This window comes from Petaurus breviceps, unplaced genomic scaffold, assembly GCF_028583685.1.
Source record: "Petaurus breviceps papuanus isolate PSGF00001 unplaced genomic scaffold, PetGlider_PUasm1.0 37, whole genome shotgun sequence".
Taxonomy (NCBI): Eukaryota; Metazoa; Chordata; class Mammalia; order Diprotodontia; family Petauridae; genus Petaurus; species Petaurus breviceps.
The window spans coordinates 20,720,383-20,740,015 of record NW_027186296.1 but is presented as its reverse complement, the minus strand read 5'-3'; the positions used below and the strand labels follow the sequence as shown (position 1 = coordinate 20,740,015).

Here is a 19,633-nt window from a genome sequence, read left to right as displayed (position 1 = left end):
AATCTAAGTTTCTATAACTCTATTGCTGTTTGCTATAGATTTCATAAGTGGATTGACAGTCCCTGAATTAATTCATGGCAGCTGTAAATGCATTAGAACTCTCCTAAGGAGCCCATAATAGGGGCTATTTATCAGGATCCATACATGAGAATGCAATGCTATAAATGCCTAAAGGAAATGGAATTGCTAGGGACAAGGGAAAAAGGGCAGACAGGAGGTAATAGTTTCAGACCTGCTATTTGCTTTCCCCATACTATGCTTTCACTAGTATAGCCCAAGAACAGTCATAAATGGTAAACGTTATGAATGTGGCTCTCAAATGACAATAGAGGGGTGGAGCCAAGATGAAAGCGTAGAAGCAGGAAAACTCTGTGCGTTTCCCCCCATAACCACCTTAAATACCTATAAAATATGACTCTAAACAAATTTTAGAGCTACAGAACCCACAAAGTGACAGAGAAAAACAAATATCCCCCTGAGATAGCCTGGCAGGCCTACAGGAAGGGTACATCACAGGGTGCTAGGAGCTGAACCCAACCGTGCATGAGCCCCCGGTTTTAGCCACAGGGCAGCCTCGACTAGCCCCGGCTGGAGTGGACTTTGGGAGAGTGGATCACCAGCACCTGTGGTGGTTTCCAGAATTATCAACCCATAAATGCCAAAGACAAGGTAGAAGGTCAGTGTGGAACTCTTGTTAGAACTGGGGGGGATGGAGCCTGGTCTTGCCCCTGACCCAGGGGTGAGAAGTGGTGGAGGCGTGGCAGCTGTGTAGCTGCAGCCACGTGACTGCTTCAGAGTTCCTGGCCTGCAGATCATAGGGGGACCAAGGGACCATTCAGAGGGTAAACACTCTTGCTTTAACCTGCTTGGATTTGGATTGCTGTCTTGGGTGGAGGTCCTGAGGTGTGTGACCAGGTGCCAGAGCACGTGGAGGCTTCAGAGAGGGTACCCAACTAATAGTTCCACCAGCTGCAAAAACCCCAGAGATTTGGGACAAAGCTTACCTCTGTGGAAGCAGAGCTCTACTGTGGCAAAGATCTGAAAACTCAAGTAACTTGACTGGCAACATGAGCAAGCAAATGAAGCAAAGCAAGCACAGCAATCAAACCTTATATTCCTTTTTTTGGGGACAAAAAGGATCAAAGCATGGAATGGGAGGAAGAGAACAAAGTCAGAACTCCTGCATCAAAAGCTTCCAAGAAAAATATGAATTGGTTACAGGCCATGGAGGAGCTCAAGAAGGATTTTGAAAATCAAGTAAGAGAAGTGCAGGAAAAATTGGGAAGAGAAATGAGAATGATGCAAGAAAATCATGAAAAGCAAGTCAACAACCTGACTGAAGAAAATAATACCTTAAAAAACAGACTAACTCAAATGGCAAAGGAGGCCCAAAAGCCAATGAGGAGAAGAATGCCTTAAAAAGCCAAATCAAATGACCACAGAATAAATTATCTTTCTAGGATCTTACCACTACATCATGAGGACAGCTAGAAGTAGTATACAACCCTTTTAGAAAAACAAAGACCTAACAGAAATGGCTGTCTCCCTGTTTCTAGGCATTCCTGTGTTATATTAGAGAGAGATGACAAATAGAATCCATTAAGAAGCAAAGAGCAGGATGAATGATGCTTTGCATTATACCTCAATGACAGTGGTAATACTGGTTCCCATGGATCCTATCAGGCAATGGATATTTTTTCATTAAAAAAAATTCATTTTGGGGCAGCCAGGTAGCACAGCGAGTAAGAGTACCAGCTCCAGTGTTGAGAAGACCTGGAAATCGAATCCCAGGATCAGACACTTAGCACCCACCCAGAAACACCTGGCCATGTAACCTTGAGCAAGTTACTTAACCCCAATTGCTTAGGGGCAACCAGGTGGCTCAGCGAGTAAGAGCACCGGCTCCAGTGTCGGGATGACCTGGGGATCAAATCCGGGCTCAGATACTCAGCACCACACCCAGAAATAACTGGCCGTGTAACCTTGAGCGAGTTACTTAACCCCGATTGCTTAAAAAAAAAAAATCATTTTTTAAAGAAAATGACTGACCAACAAAAACATTTACTGTACTCTGTCGATTCTGCAGTCCCAATGGGCCATCTTCAGTGACCCATAATTAACTGCATTAATACTTAATTGTACTTGCAATTTGATTCATTTAAGGGGGAAAAAAGTTTTAAAGTCAGTTCCTGATACTGCATTGGGCATGGTTCCCCTCCCCCCATATTCTAATTTTCTATTAGAATTCTAAAAAACGAGAAAGGAAGGCCATTGCCTTTACAGATAATAATGTAATTGGAGACATACAACATATGCACATAAAAAAGATTTTGGAATGCTTTCAAAGCAAATCAACAAAATGTGCAATCCTTCACATATGAAGACATCACAGAAGGACATGTATTTTAAGTTGTTTTTCGCAACACTACCAATATTCTTGCATGGATTTCATCAGTACTTTCTTGCCCCTTGTGAAACACATCTGTGAAATGGCTGGTTAGAATCCTAGATTACCTTTGTGAGTGTGAATCATGAAAGAAATCACAACTAACTGGCTTTAATGGGATATGAAGCCTGAACAATATGCTCTAATTAACCAGTCTAATCATAAATAAAATTAACAAGCAGGTTAACTGTCATTAAGATGGAATTCCTGGGAATTTTTTTTTCTCATTCCTCGTTAGTTATGACATATAAGCTTATGTACAAACATTCTGTACTTGTGGTATAACTACACTGAAATAGGCAATGAATTAGTACACTGAAAATGGTAGGGAAGAGGAAGAGAAACTCCCATATTACAAAGAGTTGTCTTGTACAATCTTTCTTACCCCACTCACAATTTTTCCCTACCTCCTGGATCCCTGCTAGGAGGAAGTAAAGCTGGTGAGAACTTTAATATGTTTTTCTGGTTAAGGGAACTGGGTCTTCTATCATTTTACCTAGGAACACTGAATTGCTTCTAAATGTCTCTCCCTGTGAACAAAACAAACAAGTCACAAGAATCTGGCATTCCTTTTCCTGTTTAACTTTCACATGATAATGCCAGTTAATAACTTTCAAATGCAACTCCCACTGTAGTGAAGGAGGAGATGGGGACAGAGGGAGGGCAAAAAGAAATCCGCCCTAACTTGTAAAATGGCATAACACCCTTTCTTTGCTAAATGTCATTGGAATAAATCATGCTCTTCAAAGACTCAATTAGCAACATCTGGGAGTGGGGTGGGGAAGTCTGAAAAAATGCTATATACAAAGGTTGCAAGTCAAGTCTTTGTATCTGAGAAGCAGAATGTAAATTACTGACAAATAAGGCTTATGAATATCCATTTGGTGTCAAAAACTATTCTACGACAATGTGTGATTGTTCAATATAAATAAGCTTATAGAATTAGAGCTGGAAGGGCGGGTCTATAATCCAATCCCTTAATTTAATAGATGAGGCACTGAGGTCCAGAAAGGTTAACAAAATCTGCCAAAGGTCCCACAGGTAGTGACAGAGACAAGGAGTGACCCCAGGTCCTCGGATACAGCCCTCTTTCCACTGTGCTATGCTGGGATCACAGACTCCTCATATTGGATTATTCCAAGCACGAACTTTAGGGCAACAAAATGAACACAACGTTATTGCTACAGGGCAATCTTTCAGACTAGAATATATTTCTGTTATTGTGAATTTTTATTTATCATGGAATTCATCATGGAAGGATTTTATCTGCAGTATTTACCTAAATAGATTAACTAAGTGTTGAAAAACAAAGATCAGTCTTAGTAAAAATATAAAAACTAGTTATACCCTAAAGAAATATACATGTGGTACTGACTGCAATAGATTACTTTTAATACCAAAGAAAGTTTTACTAAGGAAAGTCAAATTTTATCCTAAATAAACACTTACAATTAATATCCTAGCATAAAGAGTTATCATCAAGTAATATTCAGTAAGCAAAGTAAAGCAACTTAGGAATAGGATGTAATTTATCAAACAGCCATTTCCCCAAGTATATCACTCAACTCTAAGGAAATCCTGAAGAGTATAAATCTAAATCAAGATTGACCCAGTACTACTTACTTTAGCCACTTCTAACCCAATGAAACCCATGGAGACGCAGTCAGCTTCTGGTCAAACTACAAATTTAGATTTGTTCTAGAGTGAATTTGGGTTATTACCAAAGGTCTAGTTCACTTGTAGCTCTAAGGCTACCAGAGGCTTGTTTCAAAAGATGATTTTAAAATTAATCATTTGGTGCAGCATTCCTCAGACTACAGATGTCCTAATGTAGGGCCAAGTAGGACCTATCAAAGATTCTCTGGGAGGCAATAATTCTAGAAGCAAAATAGCTTTCAAGAATTAGATAGAAAAATAGCTTTTGTAAATTTTCACCTTACTACATTCCAGGTTACACCCAACTTTCTTGTTTAGTCAACAAATACTTCATAGAGGACATGGCATTTCAAGAGGCTCTGAAGACGGCAATTTGGGGAGATGATTTTGGATACAAGTACCAAAGGAAAGAATAAAACCTGTAGTGGGAAACAGTGAAAGCACAGTGATCTCTATGTAGAATAGAAAAAAGCTGGAAAAGAAAAAGGGATTAAAAATGTATTTGGTTTGTTTGGTTTTGGTTTTTTGCTTTTTTGGAGGGGGAAGGCAGGGCAATTGGGGTTAAGTGACTTGGCCAAGGTCATATGCCTACTAGGTCTTAAGTGTCTGAGGTCAAATTTGAATTCAGGTCTTCCTGACTCCAGGGCCTATGCTCTATTCACTGTGCTACCTAACTGCCCCTAAAAATGTATTTGGATGAAAAAAACAAGATACTTTTATCCTCTCTCTTACTAATACCCACCTCAGGGTCAAGGTCATCAAGAACAGTTTCCAGCTGTTTTAGTTCAGTCTCTGAAAGTTTACCAAGGAGTTCATCTTCATCAAGATCTTTGTACTTTTCCAAGTCCTTTCGGAAGGGAAGTGCCATGATTTGTGGAGTAAAATATTACTCAATTTTGGCAACGTCTACAAATCAGATTTGATTTCTTTTTGTTAAGCTGTGGAAAAAGTAATGGTGTTGTTAACAGTATCTGCTTAAATCCAACAAAATCTAAATAACATTTTTAGAAACTTGAAAATAAAATACTTGTTATTCATACATACATATTTTCAGCTTTAAGTCAAAATATTGATAAAACCTATTATGAATCCAAAAGTGTCACTGTCTTTGTGGTAAGTTTTGCTGAAGCTGAGTAGTTATCAATTATTTAGCATTTAATTATCCTGTTTGTGTGATAGATTATCAAAGCTCTTTGTTCACTTCTCTTCTGCCATCTAACTTTGGGATATTTATCATTTCCATCAAAAAGCAGATAAAGCAAAGAAAGGAAAACAGACCTTATCAGTTAATTTAGCTACATTTTAGATGGATACAAGGTTCTAATAGGTTTAGAGAACAAAATATTACCAAGTAAAATAAATGTTTATGATACAATTGCATGTAAGCACATATTATGCTTAACAGTGAAAGGTCCTGGAGAAAAATAAGTTTTCTGCACTCAAAGAATTTACAAGTTAGTAATCAAAGTAGTTTAAATGTTGCAAGAAAAATCCCATACTTGGCAAAACAGATATATTTCAATAAAATTTCCCTTAAAGTAGATTTCTGCTAAATGATTTTTCCACTTTCATTACGAAAAGAGTCGTGTAGAAGAACAATTTGGTTCCAGGTCACACTTAAGAATCTAACTGCTTTTTGAAATTGCATATTTAAAGTGAAACATACATTTCTGACAAAATACCAGAAATGCTTAAAATGTTACACGAATATTTTAGTAAAAGCATTAACAGTTTCTCCAGCTCTCATTTGTATCATTCTGGATTCAGTAACCTGAAGAAATATAGTATGATAGAACAGGTTCTCTACTTGGTGAGTCAAAAGACATGGATTTTAGCCTCAGTTCTGCTAACTTCGTGTGAACAAGTCACTTCACTTCTTGGGCTTAGATTTCTCACCAAAAAAGGGGATTGGCTACATGATCTTTATGGTCTCTTCCAAGTCTAAAATTCCATGATTTTGTTATTCATTCTAAAGTACAACAAAGTACAAGTAGGAATTTCTAACGCTTTAGTGATTTGGCTAAATTTTTTTCATAATTTTAAAGTGCTGCAACCTTTACTTTAAATCTAAGACTAATTTTAAATTCCATTATTCTTTTTTTGTACTTTTTATATCATTTTAACTTACTGGCCTCTTTCCGAATACAGCATGACATCTATCAGAGTCCCCTTTTTACATGGATTGGGGAAGGTGGAAGCCAGAGTAGTGGGGAGGTCCTGCTTCTACTCCGCCATCTTGACTCCCTACTTTCACTCTTAAAACCAGTGGAAGCTCCCCCTCTTTTTCCAAAAATGGGAAAAAGGGACTAGACCTGTGATTTCACAGATGAGGAAACTCATTCTACGAATGCAATCCATCACCTTTTCTGTAGCTTACAGTCTATGTTAAAATCAGAACTTGAACCCAGGTCTTGCTGACTCAGAGTGCAGGTCTCTATCCACTATGCATGCTGTTAATAATAACATCACAGGTAAGAGACCATGTGGGCTCAGATGGATCCATAGCACCTGTCATTATAGATAGGATTCTCCATATCACTTTTGTTGGGTAATCTTCGGCAAATAAGGAAATATTACAGTTCCACAGTCTCTTCTCTCTCAACCAATTATATGTCTTGAACTTAATACAATACTGTGAATGTGGTGCAAACAGAGCAGAGTACCATGGAACTATGACCCTCTTCACCATGGACAACATACATCTACCTAATGTAGCCTAAGGTCATTTATAGGCCAATGCTTTCAGTTGAATATTTTTAAGTATGACTGATGATTATATTTTTTTAACAATAAGCTTATTTTTCTGCTATCTGGGAGAGGTATCCATGATTCTTATTTGTCTATTTCTGATAATGATAAAATAAATAAAACAAGTTAGTAGGTAAATAAAATTCAGAATCCAATTCTACTAATTCCTAGTTTAGCCCTCTAAGAGTGGTATGTTTTAGAAAGGTCTTTCCGGCAAGAAAAAAAAAGGAAGAAGTTTCTATATGTACAAATACAGAGGGGAGGGGAAGGAAAGGGTAGTAGAAATGGAAGGACAGAGAAACTAATAAGCTGTTATGGGCATACTGTACTAAGATAAACAACTATACATGTGTTTGGTTTTGTTATTAATTAAATGTGTAATATTTAATTAAATGCATATTTTTCACATGTCCCTTCCCATGTCTCTGGTACTATCATCATCTGAATGACACAACTCTGAAACTTTTTTGTCATCTCTGATTCATCCTTCTCTATTTCCTAGATATAGCTTCTGTTGTTGGGTTGTTTCAGTTGTGTCCATAAACCCATTGAGGAATTTCTTAGCAAAGATACTGGAGTGGTTTACTATTTCCTTTTCCTGTTCACTTTGTGCAAAACCAAGGCAAACAGGGTTAATTGGTTGCCCAGGTCACAGAACTAGTAAGTATCTGAGGGTGGATTTGAAGATGATTCTTCTGATTTTAAGCCCAGTCCTCTATCAACTACCCCCATGTACCTGCCCTGATATAGCTTCTACTGGGTCTAAAATTCTATGTTTTGTGAAAAGATGCCACTAGAATTCATCCTCAAAAATCAGTGAAGCTGATATTGTAATGGACTGCATTATCTGAAAACTGGTCTTATCTGATGACAATTAAAAACCATAATAGCAAAATAAACTAAAAAAGATAATTTTACAATCTTAAAGAACAAATGCTTTATTGATGGTAATATCAAAATTGAGAAAAATGAGACTTTAAAAATAAAAATTTAGAAACACATTTAACTTACAGATAGTAAAAAAAGTAACAGTCACTATCTCTAATTTATTGTTCCTCAATATTTCTAATATTTAATACCAGAAATCAATCTGCAATTGATAACATGCTGGTTCCAACATGAATGTCCAACAATGATCACTGTATAACAACAATTTCAAGGTGTCAGGGCTAACAGCAAGCTATCCAATAAATGAATTTGCCAATGCAATTTAAAAAAAAATTCATTACCATTAAACTTAAGCACTGGATTCCAGTGGGTGAACTCTGAAGTATATTTTAGTTCTAAAATCCTATGACTTCATCTTGTTAAATCATGCAATTTAAACAGGTGGAAGTTATTAGGAGCAGATGGAGTAGCTGAAATATTTATGATCAATCTATTGAACCACAGAAGCCCCAATATCTGTTGAAATGGAAAGGATTCTTTCATTTTCCAATGACTTCATAAGTATCTGCTTTAATTTACTTTGGGAAAAAAGATAGCCAAGGGGCGGCTAGGCGGCACAGTGAATAGAGCACCAGCCCTGGAGTCAGGAGGATCTGAGTTCAAATCTGGCCTCAGACACATAATAATTACTAGCTGTGTGACCTTGGGCAAGTCACTTAACCCCAATTGCCCTGCCCTCCCCCCTCCAAAAAGCAAAAAAAAAAAAAGCCAAATCATCATTCAAATTTTTTCATGGCTGAAAAATTTATCTTAAAAAACTATCAAGAATAAATAACATTAGACACAGGATTCATGATTTAGATAGGTATCTAACTTCCTCTTGAAGTCCCTTTCTTACAAATCTAAGTTATGATTCTAAAACAAAATAATAATTAACACTGATTGCTGACTAATGGAAAGTATAGTGTATACCGTCAATATAATTCCAATAGCACAAAGTGTCTTTTCAAAATGAAACCTGTACCTATCCATCATTATTACAAGACGAATATGCTTTTTTGTAGAAAAAAATATTGATTAAGGCACTTTCTGACTGACTATTAATCAAAATCAAATCTAACTTTGTATAAAGTTCTTTGCCTACTCTGGCATGATTCCTTAAATGTAACTTCTTTAAAGCAATGACTATCAAAATGGAGTAGCTAGGATGGGAGGGCTGGTCCAAAGGCAAGGATATCTGGATAAGATATTTAACATATTGAGAAGAGATCACAGATAGAAATGTTCACTGTGAGTGACTTTACTGTCCCAATTCACCAACTACAGCTTGATGTTGTTGCTATAACTACTACCACCAACTTAGATAAACATCATTATCTGAAAGGAAGTAAGGAATGAAAAAGAAGTGAAACACACAAATCTTACACATCAGATCTGATTTGCTGGTTTCTCTCTCTGAAAAATCCAGGCCTGTACCTCCACTGAACTAAGCTAGCTTCTGACGGTATCAGTTGAGTTTAGACTTGAGATAGGAAATCCTTATTTCTTTCTCAAATCCCCTGATTGATGGAAGCCCTACTAAAGGTGCTTAAGCTTCTTGGATCTTCCAGGATTGTGAACCAGGTGATTTCTTTGGTTCAAAAGGCTGCTGCACTGAAACTCTATTTAACTGTCCTCTTCTTTTCTTGGTGTTCAATTCTACCAGCTTCCTTTCTCTCTCTTCTACCCCTGTAAATTTTTCTCTTTCCCTTCTACTCCAAACCACAAGAGACCCTTTTCTAAAGATTATTCACAAGAAGAAAAAGAATTTGCACATAGCAAATTCACAAATAACATACCAGGGAAATATAATGAAAAATAGGCATAAAGAAATCCACCAGTATCAGATTGAGTACACAAACTCTAACCTGATCCTTACCTAAAGTTCCCTAGGCGTAGTTTGGCCTATGTCTTTATTCAGACCTGGAACCCAAAGCTGCAGCATCCAGCTCCCTTGTGTTCCCAGATGAAAATGGCCTCTCCTAGACCATCACCAAGATGATGTGAGGACTTTACAATCTGGATAATTATACCACTGTTCTCAGCCAATCAGGAAGCATCCTGACTGTATGACTGGCTTTAGGAGCTATACCCAAGTAACTACATAATCACCCTAACTTCCCTTTCCTCCCTAAAATATAAATAAGGAAATAAAATGGGTAAATAACTACATGGTTGCCATCACTTCAAAAACAGAAAAAAAAAATTCAAGTCAATATACAAAATGAACATCCCTAAAACAACCTTTATTTATTATTATTTTTTTAAACTATACTCTTCCCCTTTCTCAAATATTTTGCTCCATCCATTCCTTGATATAAGTCCTGCAAAGACACCTGTCTGGGAGATAAGAAAGGAAGGAAGAAAGAACTTTACTTGGGAGGAAGTTACTGAGTTATTCAAATCATTTACAAGGATCTTTCATGAAAATATGTAAAAGTCCTCAGTCTTTTAAGGGCGTGCGTGCATACGTGTGTGTGTGTGTGTATGTGTGTGTGTAGCAGGAAGATTAGGGATGAGGATGGAATACAAACTATAGCAACTCTTTCTTTCTTCCTCCGTCCCCCCCCCCCCCCCTCTCTCTCTCTCTCAAGCCAGGCTGCTTCCTGTTTGTTTCCACCCTTCACCCCACAGATGGGGCCGCTAAAGAAGACAGAGTCATGGTACAGTCATGACCTAACCCACTCCTAGAGGTATGTGGTAAATGCCACAGTGATCACAACACTGGCACACAGTTCTCTCTTTCAATAAATTGTTTTTCTAGAATTTTGCTTAACTGACTGATTAGAGTCAACTGCTTAGAGGAACAGACAGAAAAAAGATATTTTAAATACTTAAGATAAAGGGACAAACACTTTGGAGTAAGGTGACTACAGAGTTGTCTTTTTTTTTTTATCTTTGTTAATTAACTTTAAGAGACCCTTTCACCAATAAGACTGTGGACAAAACCCAAATGTGGGAAGGAAAGTTTTGCTCAAAAAACTTATCAGTGCTCCAAACAACAATCAAAATGTTGAATCTATTTCAAATGCATACTGGAGACTAATATGAGACTTTTTTTTCCCCCTGAACAGGAAGTATCATAATGACTCATTCTTCTTGGTAAAAGAATTCTCTTAATCTACCAAGTCAATAAATATTGGGCTATAGGGAAAGAGCTGAAAATAAAATAGTCCAGGCCTAAAAGAAATCCTGCCTCGGATAAGCAGGCCTTCTCCACTGTAAAGAAAAAAGAACAAGGGGTGGCCAGGTAGCACAGAGAGTAAGAGCACTGGCTCCAGTGTCTGGATGACCTGGAGATCGAATCCCGGGATCAGACACTTAGCACACACCCAGAAACACTTGGCCATGTAACCTTGAGCAAGTTACTTAACTCCAATTGCTTAGGGGCGGCCAGGTGGCTCAGCAAATAAGAGCACTGGCTCCAGTGTCAGGATGACCTGGATCAAATCCGGGCTCAGATACTCAGCACCACACCCAGAAATAACTGGCCGTGTAACCTTGAGCAAGTTACTTAAACCCGACTGCTTTAAGAAAAAAGAACACCTTTTCTTTGTTTCACTTTTACTTTTTATGATCAAAAACACTCACTGATTCCTAAATTACTTATGCTCCAACACAAGTTTTAGTTTCATTTTTTAACAACTAGCTATCCTCTCCTACCACATCCCACAAAAAATTCTAGGGTTCTCTTCTTCTTATACTTTACTTTAGAATAACAGTCACACCTGCATGATCTTTCTACATCACTACTTCTCAAAGTGCAGTTAAATGGAGTGGGCCATAATGAATCAAAGGCCTAGTTCATTATTTAGCTACTTGGTAGGTGTTGGTTGTAGTAACTGAAAAAACTAATCCAGTTCTTTAGTTATCCAATCTTAATTGGACCTCCACTTTCATTCTTTTGTGATTGATGCTATCATCCTCTGCACCAGCCCCCTTATAGTAGTACCACCTTCTTCCATCTCCCTTTTCTGCAGAGAATACTGCCTTTTGTTTTACTGAGAAAAAAGGCCATCTACCTGATCTACCTCTCCTCCCCTACTTGCTACTTCAAAATCTCTAGATCACCCCTTCTCACTTTCTCCTTGGATTCAGATTCTGAGAAGGACCTTGACCAAGCCAAATCTTCAGCTTCTGCTCTTGATCTTAGATGTGCTCATCTATTCCAGAAGCTTGCCCCTTTGTGTTTGCAAGCCTCTTTCTTTCATCTCTAATCCACCTATTCCTTCCCTGCTGCCTAGAAATATGCCTTTATGACCTTCATCCTCATGCCATCAAGCTACTGGCCTATATATTTTCTTCCTTTCATAAGCCAACTCCTAGGAAGTATCATCTTTACTTGTCTCTGCTTCCCCACTCCCTTCTCAAATCTTTGCAATTTGGCTTATCCAAAATTCTTCTGAAACTATTCTCTCTCTAGGGTTATCTTAACTATTCAATGTTCCTCTCTCAGTACTCAGACTTCCCACAGCATGACACTGACAATTGCCTCTTCTTGGACACATTTTCCCCCTTGCTCTATCTTGGTTCTTCTTCTACTTGTCTAACAACTCCTTCTCAGTCTTCTTTCCCAGATGATCATTCATTCTACTGCCCTCCAAATATGTTCCCCAAGGTTCTCTGCCCTTTTTTCTCAATATACCTGTTTGGTATTCTCATGGGTCCAATGATCATCTCTGTGCATGACTCTCATATCTTTAAAGCCAGTCCTAATCTCTCTCTGGAAATCTGGTCCCATATTACCAATTGCCTGCTAAACAGTACACCCTGGATGTTCCACCAGCATCCCTTAATTCAACTGGTTCAAAATGTAACTTACTATCTTTTCCCTAAACTTAACCCTTCTCCAAACTTCCCTATTTCTGTCAGGTCCGCCAGCATGCTCCCAGTCACCCAGATTCACAAACTTGGGAGTCATTATTGACTTTTCTCTTTCCATCATTCCTCCTCTCCCCCACTGTCAAGTCTATCTCCACAGCACCACTCTCATATGTCCCTTTCTCTCCACTCACATCTTATACCATGGTTTAGGGACTCATCATCTCTAATCTATACTACAATGAGGTAGCAGAATGGAAAGAGCAGTGGATTTGTGATCACAGGAACTGAAACTCTGCAGATGTCATTTATTTTATGTAACCTGAGACAAAACTTAATCTCTCTGGGTCTCAGTTTCCTCATCTGTAAAATGATGAGGGCAAACTAGATGACTTCGAAAGTCCCTTCAAGCTCTGAATCTATAATTTCTGTGTCTCGTCTCTTCTCTAATCCACTCTCCACAGAGTTGCCAAAATAATATTCCTGAGGTACAAGTCAGACCATGTCACTCCCTGCTCAAAAATCTCAAGCATCTGAAATATAAACTTTTCAACCTGTAATGTAAAACCCTCCATAATCTACCTTTCTAGACTCCATTCAGAAACTTGACATTCCAACCAAACTAGCCTACTAGCTGCTCCCCAGCTTCATGAGTTCCATCTCCCATCTCCACGTATTAGGGCAACTGAGGCACTATGTCTGGAATGCACCCTAACCTCGCCTCTATCTTTCAGAAACTCTAACTTCCCTTAAGACAGCTCAAGTACTACCGTGTTTCCCCGATAATAAGACACTGTCTTATTAAAATTTTTTGGACAGAAAAACACCAGAGGGCTTATTTTCAGGGGAGGGCTTATTTTAATGAACATTGACAGCAATTTTAATAAACAGGTAAATGTGAACCAAAAAATGTACCTTTATTCAATAAGCAAATCACTGGGGAAGAACAGGATGACGCGCTCACTGCTGCAGCTCTGATTGGATGCAGCTCGGAGCGCGGCGTGCGTTTCACCCGGGGGGGGAACGGTGCATACAGAGGGTACCATAATGTAGCGTGTAGCGCAGGGGATCACCTTCACTACAGTAGCAATCTCAATAGGGCTTATTTTCGAGGGAGGGCTTATTTTAGAGGAATCTTACACAGTAATGGGAGGGCTTATTTTCGGGATAGGTCTTATTATCGGGGAAACACGGTACCTCATTATGATGCCTTCCTGTTCTCCCTAGCTGTTAGTGCTCTTTTCCTCCTCAAGTTATAGTTATCTCTGTTCCTGTTATACTCCCCTAATAAACTGTAATATTCTCAAAAACAGGGGCTGTTTCACCTTTGTCTTTATATCCCTAGAGCTTAACATGATGATTTCCACATAAGCAGGCTCCTAATAAATACTTATTAAATTCTACTGTTAAATAGAAAAGTATATCCTTCTTGGCTTAACTTCTGTGAACCTTCGCTTTCTTATCTGTGAAAATGGATGACAATTGCTGACCACTTTACAGAGCTGTTGCAAGGAACGCTTTTCACAAAACTTGAAGTGTTATAGAAATGTGAATTAGCATATTATTATTACTTCCTCAATCTTCTACTGATGTATTATAGATGTCCCACATGTTATGTCAACCCAATTCAGGTCCTCATCACCTCTCATATGTATTTATTGCAATATTTTCCAAAGTGGTCTTCTGCCTCAAATCTCTCTCCTTTCCAATCCACCCTCTACAAGCCTATCAAAGTGATTTTCCTAAAGTGCAAGTCTCACCATGTCCCCTACTCACTTGTTTCTACCTCCTCTACAATCAAACATAAATCTAAAGTACCTTCCTGGTGCTGATCTAACTTTCCAACTTTACTAAACATTTCTCTCCTGTCCATACTCCATGACTCAATCAAAACAGCCTTCTTGCTTGCTCACTTGCTCTCGCTCTCTCTCTTCTCTCTCTCTCTCTCTCTCTCTCCTACCCATTATCCATTTCTGGGCCTTTGCTTTGGCTGTCTCCTATTCTTGGACTGTACTAGCTCATTTCCATCTCCTATAATCCTTTGTTTTCTTTAAGACTCAGCTCAAGTACCACCTTCAGCATGAAGCCTTTCCTAATCCCATCAGGTGCTAATGCTCTCTCTCACACTAAAAAATCAGTTTGCATTTATTTTGTATATACTGACATGTATATTTTATGTCCCCCAACAGAAAGGGCTCTCAAGGGAAGGGACTCACTTTTGTCTTTGTATTGCTAGTACCTAGCATAGCGCCTGACACATACTAGGCACTGAATTAATTTATTTGTTGGTTAATTTCTTCCAGTTTCTCCTATTTAAAAAATAAGAAGATATTAAGGGTCTAATATCTCTCCCTCATTTAAATATTTCAAAAAGTGGTATCAAGACTCTCAAAAAAAGGAAACAGGTTTTTGAGATTTAGAATAAACAACGTAAAAGAATTTTAGAAAGATCTTGAGATCAGAAAAGGAGTCTTTGGCAGATAAGTTTTTTAATAGTTTTAGCTTCTAGAGGTATATTTTGAAGAATGCGTTTAGAAAGGACTATGCTGCATAGCCATCCATATCCTTTCTCCAAATTGTACAACTCACCAATCCTTTATCTTTGCCATTTCTTCCCGTTTCTTCATTTTATAACCAAACTTCCCACTTTCTGCTCTAACATTAACATATCTGTTTAATAATACACTTTGTGCTCAGGATCATGCAGTTAATACAGTATAACAATAAATAGTGAATTTATGAAGAAATCATTTGGCACAAAAAAGTCTTTAAGGAAGATTTCTGAACTTTCCCCCCAAAAAACTAGCACCAACAAAAAATATTATTTTTTAGTTATACAGTAACAATTTTCCATTTCTGAACAGCTTCAAAGAGAACCTCTTTGAATTTTGCAAATGGGAAGGAGGACCAAGTACAAGGTATCAGGACCTTTTGGAGGAAGGGTCTGAAGAAACTACTTTAACTCTGTAGAGGTCACACTTCAAAGCACTGTTTCTAGACCCTGCAACCTAAAGGGAAAGGCCCCAGGATATAAGACCTCTACAGCTGGAGGTGGGTGAGAAGAACTACAAACAGCTGCCTTCTAAGTGATTTTTTTTTTTTACAAAGCAGGCTCTGCTTAGGATCTCCCATGGCCACACAGCAACTCCTGGACAATTAAATTCTCTTTGCTTACAATTTATACTACAAATATCTGGTAGACAAATATTTAAAACAGTGCTTTTAATATATATTGCTAAAAAGATTTAATAATCTCCTATCACATCAAATTTAATATCTTTGCTGATTCTGGTTTTCAAGGCCCTTCATAATCTAGACTCATCCTACCCTAGCAAACTTTATTTCCTACTACTCCCCACTCTGGTTTGGTTGAACTTCTTTTTTTTTCTTAAGCAATTGGGGTTAAGCAACTTGATCAAGGTTACATGGCCAGTTATTCTGTGTGGGTGCCAAGTATCTGAGGCTGGAATTGATCCCGGGTATCCCAATGCCAGTGCCGGTGCTCTTACTCACTGCACCACCTGGCCGCCCCATTGGTTGAACTTCTCACAAATGCACTATGTTCATTTCACCCTCTGTCTTTTCCTTGGTCATGTGTTTCCTTAGCCAAATTCTATGTAGCTCAAGTCTCATTTCCATGTAACCTTCCTTAACTACTCCCTGATCTTTCTCTCCCCAACCAGACTGTAAACTCTTTAAGGGAAGGAACTCTACTTTCCACTTTAGCCCTAAGCATACTGCCTAGCTCATAGTAAGCACTCAAAGCTTACTGAGAGACTGAATCCCATATATGCTATAGATGTAGTTAGTGTTGTCCCATCCAATCTCAGACTCCTGAGAATTTGTACCATGAGAATCACAGGATGGTTCGATTGAAAAAGTATCATCTTCAATATCATTTAATATAGATCTTCTTAACTTTGTTTTTGTGTCATGTACCACTTTGGAAATCTGGTTGAGGTTTACAGATCCCTCCTCAGAAAAATGTTTTTAAATGTATAAAATAAAAATACATAGGTTCCAATGAGATGTAGCATGGTATGGTGGATAGAGCTAGGCTAGGTATCAGGAAAACTTAAATTCAATCCAGTTTCTGACACATGTTAACTGTGTGAACACATACCTCTCAATGCCCCAGCCAACTGTTTAAGGCTATAAACTACACAACAGTCACCATCTGCACTGGCACAAGATACATGGAATTTTCTTACTCGTTGTTCCTTACACCAATGCACAAGTTATAATGAAAACAATTTCTTGGCAAATAGGATGGATAAAAACTCAATGAGTATAGTAAAAAATGAACCAGTAAAAAGTCACACTGGTAACACTAGTTCACAATAGTCAAAGGATATGAATAAATAACTGTCAAAGAAGAAATACATATTGTTAACAACCATTTGAAAAATGCTCAACTTAATGAAGTTTCCAAGGGATGAAAATCAAAACAACCTTGAGGTACCACCTCATACCCGTTAAATTGGCAAAATATAAATAAAAGCAATGAAATTCTGTGATGGCAAGATTGTATCAAAACAGGTACACCCATTATCTGATGACAGAACTGAAAACTTGCAGAATTTTTATCAGTGTGCAATACAAATTAAAATATAGTTACATCTGTGGACCCAATAATTTCTTTGTTAGGGATATGCCCTATAGATTGCACATGCTATTGGATACAGTCAACATTTTGGTTAGTTTTGTTAAACTGCTCATCCCCTCCCCCCGCTCCTTAAATCTTAGTTACAAAAGAACTTTGTTTAAATAATGCCCATTTAAAAAAAAATCAAAACCAGATACAGTATACACTATGATCATGTAAAAGTAAATGAAAATGGATGCAGAAATCTGATGCAAACTTTGGAGATACCGAAAAAGTGTTTTAATATTTTATGCACTAAAATTAATTGATTTAAATATAAATTTATGTAGCAGATACAGTTGTTTGTATTGATATAAATCCACCTCTCCTCACCAGGGCTGCTCACAAATAATTTCAGATAACTAGGGGTACTTGGATGGCAAAGTTTAATGAAATGACAATAAAAAATTGGAATATGAAACAAAACCTTTAGAACTACAGAAGCTGAGAAAATGCTGAGCACCAGAGGGATAATACTTGAAAAGTGTCAGCATATATTTACTGTTCCACCAGGTTTCAACTTGGCTACTACCCCACCAACCAAGCCCATATCTTCATATTAAAAACAAACAAAAAATAAACAACAAAAACCCTTTCACCGGAACCTACTCATTCCCTGAAGCTATCATCCCATCTCTTCTTCCCGGTCACAGTCAGACTACCACAGACTCGCTAGTCAATCCCTTGAAAACTGACTTTCAACCCTACTATTCAATATAAACTGCACTCTACAAAAAGTTCTTTTAATTATTACATTTGATGACTTTTGCTTAGTCCTTATCCTTCCTGACCTATCTGTAGTTTTTAACACTGCTAACCATCCTGGCCCTTCCTCCCAAATGAATACTTTTTCTCTCTGTCTCTCTCTCTCTGTCTCTGTCTCTCTCTCTGTCTCTGTCTCTCTGTCTCTGTCTCTCTCTGTCTCTGTCTCTCTCTGTCTCTCTCTATCTCTCTCTCTCTCTCTTTTTCTCTCTCTCGGTTCTCCCATTTCTGACCATTCTTTCTCACTCTCCTTGGCTGGATTGCTATCCATTTCTTTTCCTCTATGTGTGGAAGTACCCTAGAGTTCTGTCCTTTGTCCTCTTCTATCTAATGGTATTTAATGATATTATTATTTCATGGGTTCAATTTTCATCTTTGTGAAGATTAAACCAGGATCCACATATTTTCATTTCTCTGCTAAATCACCAAATACCTGCTGAATATCTCCTTCCAGATGTACCAGCTATCTCAGCTTTAGCTTGTCCAAAACAAAACTTATTTTCTTTACCTCAAACACAAACCCTCTTCTAAAAATCCCCACTTCTGTTAAAGGGATCAGCATCGTCCCAGTTACCAAGATTCACAACTTCTAAATCATCTTCTTGAATCTTTCCTCTCTTCCACCTTCCATGGCCCATTAGTCACTTAGTTCTGTAAATTATACCTTCATAGTATGTGTCACATCTATCCCTACCCTCCTATTCACATGGACACAAATTCAGGCCCTTTACACCTCTCACTTAAGACTACAGCAACAGCCTCCTAATTAATCTCAGTTCTTTAAATCTCTTCCCCTCTCCAATCTCTTATCCACACAGCTCCCAAAATGATGTTCCTAAAACATATATATGACTATATCACTCCCCTGCTCAAAAAGCTTCAGTGGTTCCCTATTGCCTCTAGGATAAAAGACAAATTCTGTGTTTGACATTTAAAGTCTTTCACAATCTGAATCCAACCTAACTTTCTTGAATGATATCACAAAACTCCACCTTACACATTCTATATTCCAGTCAAGGTAGCCTACTTCCTGTTACCCATATATAACATTCCATCTCCCACCTCCATGCCTTTGCACAGACTATTCCTTATACCTTCAATGTCCTCTTCCCTCAACTCCACCTCTTGGAATCCTTAACTTCCTTCAAGACCCAGATCAAGTGCTACTCCCTACAAGAGACTCATCTGATTCCTCTGGCTATTAGCACCTTGACCACCAAATTATTTTGTATTTATGTTGCATATACTTATTGCTATATGCTTCACTTTATAAAGCACATATTGTATTTCAGTTGTATATACTTACTGGCATATGTAATCCAACCTTAGTGAAACATATTAAAATTATAATGCAATATTTGATGTGGCACTCAAAAATCCCAGGACAATTTTTATAGCACCTAATGTATTGATTGAAATCTTACCTTGAATTACATAATACTTCATTCTTTCAACTTTTGGGTATTAAAGCCATTCTCATTATTCTAGCATAACAATGTGAAAATAAGTCCAAAGCATCTCAGCTAACAATGGCTTTGGATCTAAGGGCTACACATACCAAGAAGGGTAGTGGGGGCAAAAGGTTTTAATCTCTCCTTATTCCCAATCCCAGCCTCCCCAAGGTAAGT

General features: G+C 37.9%; 1 protein-coding gene across 1 annotated transcript in view; it reads right to left on the bottom strand.

Annotated features, from left to right (window-relative positions):
• Positions 1-19,633, bottom strand: part of TMOD3 (tropomodulin 3) — an 81,498-nt gene that overhangs the window by 52,373 nt on the left and 9,492 nt on the right. The window contains exon 2 of the mRNA XM_069098059.1: positions 4,845-5,040. Within this exon, the coding sequence (XP_068954160.1) occupies positions 4,845-4,970 (126 nt within the window). The 5' untranslated portion in view covers positions 4,971-5,040. The remainder of the gene's footprint in view (positions 1-4,844; positions 5,041-19,633) is intronic.